Source organism: Nematolebias whitei, chromosome 22 (genome assembly GCF_014905685.2).
Source record: "Nematolebias whitei isolate Nwh7 chromosome 22, NemWhi1, whole genome shotgun sequence".
NCBI lineage: Eukaryota > Metazoa > Chordata > Actinopteri > Cyprinodontiformes > Rivulidae > Nematolebias > Nematolebias whitei.
In genome coordinates, this window is record NC_056519.1 from 27,411,701 (window position 1) to 27,416,713 (window position 5,013).

Here is a 5,013-nt window from a genome sequence, read left to right on the forward strand (position 1 = left end):
TGCTGAAAAATGAAATCTTCATCTCCATAAAGCTTTTCAGCAGATGGAAGCATGAAGTGCTCCAAAATCTCCTGATAGCTAGCTGCATTGACCCTGCCCTTGATAAAACACAGTGGACCAACACCAGCAGCTGATATGGCACCCCAGTGACTGTGGAAACTTGACACTGGACCTCAAGCAATCTGAATTCTGTGTCTCATCTCTTCCTCCAGACTCTGGGACCTTGATTTCCAAAGGAAATACAAAATTTACTGTAATCAGAGAACATAACTTTGGACCACTCAGCAGCAGTCCCAGGCGAGATGCTTCTGACGCAGTCTCTTGTTCAAAAGTGGCTTGACCTGGGGAATGCGGCACCTGTAGCCCATTTCCTGCACATGCCTGTGCATGGTGGCTCTGGATGTTTCTACTCCAGGCTCAGTCCACTGCTTCCGCAGGTCCCCCAAGGTATTAAAACAATTAAAGACCTGAAATATTTCAGTTGGTGTGCAATGAATCTGAAATATATGAAAGTTTCATTTTTATCATTACATTATGGAAAATAATGACCTTTATCACAATATGCTAATTTTTTGATAAGGACTTATATATATATATATATATATATATATATATATATATATATATATAGATATAGATAGATAGATAGATAGATAGATAGATAGATAGATAGATAGATAGATAGATAGATAGATAGATAGATAGATAGATAGATAGATAGATAGATAGATCGATAGAAAAAATAGAAATATATATATATGATTATATATAATTCAGAATTCATTGTTCCATCAATGATGACACACCGTCCTGGCCCAGATGCAGCAAAGCAGGCCCAAACCATGATGCTACCACCACCATGTTTCACAGATGGGATAAGGTTCTTCTGCAAGAATTGTTTTCCTTTCTCTAAACATAATTTTTTTCATTCAAACAAAAAGTTCTAGGGGGACCGTAAAGTGTGTTCTAACTACAGGGGGATCACACTCTTAAGCCTCCCTGGTAAGGTCAATTCAGGGGTTCTGTAGAGGAGGGTCCGTTGGATAGTCGAACCTCAGATTCAGAAGGAGCAATGCGGTTTTCGCCCTGGTCGTGGAACACTGGACCAGCTCTACACTCTCAGCAGGGTCCTGGAGGGTGCGTGGGAGTTTGCCCAACTACATGTGCTTTGTGGACTTGGAGAAGGCGTTCAACCACGTTCCTTGGGGAACCCTGTGAGGGGTACTCTGGGAGTATGGGGTACCAGGCCCTTTGATACGGGCTGTTAGGTCCCTGTATGACCGGTGTTAGACCCTGGTCCGCATTGCCGGCAGTAAGTCTGGCTTGTTCCTGGTGAGAGTTGGACTCCGCCAAGGTTGCCCTTTGTCACCGATTCTGTTCATAACTTTTATGGACAGAATTTCTAGGTGCAGCCAAGGTGTTGAGGGGATCTGTTTTGGTGGCCTTAGGATTGCGTCTGTTTTTTTGCAGATAATGTGGCCCTATTGGCTTCATCAGATCGTGATCTACAGCTTTCGCTGGAGCGGTTCGCAGCCGAGTGCGACACGGTCGGGATGAGGATCAGTTCCTCCAAATCCGAGGCCATGGTCTTGAGCCGGAAAAGGGTAGAGTGCCCTCTCCGGGTCAGGGAGGAGGTCCTGCCCCAAGTGGAGGAGTTCAAGTATCATGGGGTCTTGTTCACGAATGAGGGAAAAACGGAGCGTGAGATCGATAGACGGATAGGTGCAGCGTCTGCAGTGAAGCGGGCGCTGTACAGGTCTGTCGTGGTGAAGAGAGAGCTGAGTCAAAAGGCGAAGCTCTCAATTGACCGATCGATCTACGTTCCCACCCTCATCTATGGTCATGAGCTTTGGGTTGTGACCGAAAAAACGAGATCTCTGATACAAGCGACCAAAATGAGTTTTCTCCACTGGGTGTCTGGGCTCTCCCTTAGAGATAGGGTGAGAAGCTTGATCATCTGGGAGGGACTCAGAGTAGAGCCGCTGCTTCTCCACGTCGAGAGCAGCCAGTTGAGGTGGCTCAGGCATCTGGTTAGGATTCCTCCTGGACACCTCTCTGGTGAGGTGTTCTGGACATGTCCCACCGGGAAGAGACCCAGAGGAAGACTCAGGACATGATGGAGGGACTATGTTTCTCGGCTGGCCTGGGAACGCCTCGGGATTCCCCCCGGAGGAGCTGGCCCAAGTGGCTGGGGAGAGGGAAGTCTGGGCCTCCCTACTTAAGCTGCTACCCCCCAACCCGTCCCCGGATAGGCAGAAGAAAATGGATGATGGATGGATGGATGGTTCTATTTTGGTCTCATATGTCCACAAAACATTCTTTCCACAGTCTTCTGGTTTGTCCATGTGATCTTTATCAAACTGCAGACGAGCAGCCATGCTCTTTTTAAGAGAGCAGTGTCTTCTCCTTCAACCCTGCCATGCACACCATTGTTGTTCAGTGTTCTCCTGATGGTGGACTCATGAACATCAACATTAGTCAATGCGAGAGAGGCTTTCAGTTGTTTAGAAGTTACCCCGGGGTCCTTTGTGACCTTGCCGTGTATTCCACGCCTGGAGTGATCTTTGTTGGTCCACCACTCCTGGGGAGGGAAACAATGGTCTCAAATTTCCTCCATTTGTACACAATCTGTCTGACTGTGGACTGGTGGAGTCCAAACTCTGTAGAGATGTTTTGTAACATTTTCCAGACTGATGAGCAACAACAACTCTTTTTCTGAGCTCCTTGGAAATCTCCTTTGTTCCACCAACATATTGTGAAGAGCAGACTTTGATAGATCCTGTTCTTTAAATCAAACTCACACCTGATCATCATCGTTGATTGAAAACACCTGACTCTAATTTCACCTTCAAACTAACTGTTAATCCTAGAGGTTCACATACTTTTACTACTCACAAATATGGATCATTTTCCTCAATAAATAAATGACCAAGTATAATATGTTGGTCTAATTTGTTTAACTGGTTCTCTTCATCTACTTTTAGGACTTGTGAGAAAATCTGATGATATTTTAGGTCAAATTTATGCAGAAATATAGACAATTATAAAGGATTCACAAACTTTCAAGCACCACTGTATGCATCCCAATGTTAGTTGATAATACTCAAAATAAGAAAATGAATTAATTTGTGAATGTGAAACTTACAGACCCATCATTAGGATTGATGGTATCATAACTCTTTCCGTCTTCTGCATCCTCAAACTTGCCATTGATAAAACACTGGTACGGCATTTTTATTGTCATGTTGTTCACTTCTTTGGTTACCTGGGTAAAAAAGAAAAAAGCGTTACCCCATTTAGAACAGCAGGTGAAAGGACCCTGCTCCCTGGATGACTGTCACAAGCTCACATAATCAACGATCAGATCTTCCTCCTGGTCCTCTCCTCTTAGCTTACGGACGAACATCTGGATAAAGTCTTGGAAGGTGGTGGCCATGTACACGTCCTCATTCTGCAGCTGGATGCTAGAACACCTCTGCTTGATCTCCTCCACCAACCTGCATGAAAATGTCAGTTCTTCATCAGTTCAAACAGCATATGACAACCATCGCCATCGGTTTTCTATTTTATTGTCCCATGTGGCGGAGTGAAGAGGGGCAATTGGAAATACCATCTGTTGTCTGTCCATGGATGTTGTGAGGATGATACCTTAAAAAATAAGTGACTCATCGACTTCCATTTTGGTGTGTACCTAGGTGTGCGAAAGTTTCCCATCAAGAATTAGGTTCCCAAGTCAAAATCCAAGATGGCCACCATTATATATACTGTGATTTTCAGAGTATAAATCGCATCATTTCCTGTGGACCCACCACCTGCAGGAAGGGCCATAAAAGTTGGGTGCAAGATGCTATGGGCAGTGGTCGAAGGCGGGGACCTTGGCACTCTGACCCTGTCTTACCAAAGCTAGCTCTTGGGACATGGAATGTAACCTCTCTGGTAGGGACGGAGCCTGAGCTTATGCGTGAGATTGAGAGGTCCGACTAGATATAGTTGGGCTCACCTTGACACACAGCATGGGCTCTGGAACTGATCTCCTTGAGAGGGATTGGACATTATTCCACTCTGGAGTTGCCCATGGTGAGAGGCGTAGAGATGGTGTGGGTCTACTTGTAGCCCCCGGACTTGGTGCCTGTGTGTTGGAGATTTCCCTGGTAGATGAGAGGGTGGCTTCTCTTTGCCTTCGGGTAGGGGGGCAGGCTCTTACTACCGTTTGTGCCAAGGCACCAAACTGCAGTTCAGAGTATCCAGCCTTCTTGGAGTCCTTGGCAGGGGTGTTGGAAGGTGTGCCAGATGGGGACTCCTTTATTCTGCTGGGGGACTTCAATGCCCACGTGGGTAATGACAGTGTGACATAGAGGGGTGTGATTGGGAGGAACGGTCTCTCTGATCTGAACCCGAGCGGTGTTCTGTTGTTGGACTTCTGTGCTAGTCATAGTTTGTCCATCACGAACACGATGTTTGAACATAAGGGTGTCCATAAGTGCACTTGGCACCAGGACACCCTAGGTCGTAGATCAATGATTGACTTCATAGTTGTGTCATCTGATTCGCGGCTGTTTGTTTTGGACACTTGGGTAAAGAGAGGAGCTGAGCTGTCAACTGATCACCACCTGGTAGTGAGTTGGATCAGATGGCGGGGGAAGATGCCGGACAGGCCCGGTAGACCCAAATGTGTAGTGAGGGTTTGCTGGAAACGCCTGGAACAAGAACCCATCAGAGAGATCTTCAACTCACACCTCCGGGAGAGCTTTAATCACATCCCAGCTGAGGTAGGGGACATTGAGGCTGAGTGGGCCATGTTCCACACATCGCTTGTTTAGGTAGCTGCCTTGAGCTGTGACCGCAAGGTTGGCAGTGCTTCTTGCGGTGGTCATCCACAAACTCGGTGGTAGACACCCTGGGTTAGGGAGGCTGTCAAGCTGAAGAAGAAGTCCTATCCAGCCTTGTTGGCCAGTGGGACTCTGGAGGCAGCTGAGGAGTACCAGAGGGTCAAGCAGTGTGCAGCCTTGGCTG

At 46.7% G+C, this 5,013-nt stretch overlaps 1 protein-coding gene across 1 annotated transcript in view; it reads right to left on the bottom strand.

The window, feature by feature from the left end:
- The window catches only part of LOC119428572 (cytosolic 10-formyltetrahydrofolate dehydrogenase), an 8,219-nt gene extending 4,505 nt beyond the window's left edge, over nucleotides 1-3,714 (bottom strand). The window contains exons 1-3 of the mRNA XM_037696254.1: nucleotides 3,692-3,714; nucleotides 3,350-3,497; nucleotides 3,146-3,265 (exon numbers count right to left, since the gene is read on the bottom strand). Coding sequence (XP_037552182.1) covers nucleotides 3,146-3,265; nucleotides 3,350-3,497; nucleotides 3,692-3,714 — 291 coding nt within the window. The remainder of the gene's footprint in view (nucleotides 1-3,145; nucleotides 3,266-3,349; nucleotides 3,498-3,691) is intronic.
- Nucleotides 3,715-5,013: the final 1,299 nt, after the last annotated feature.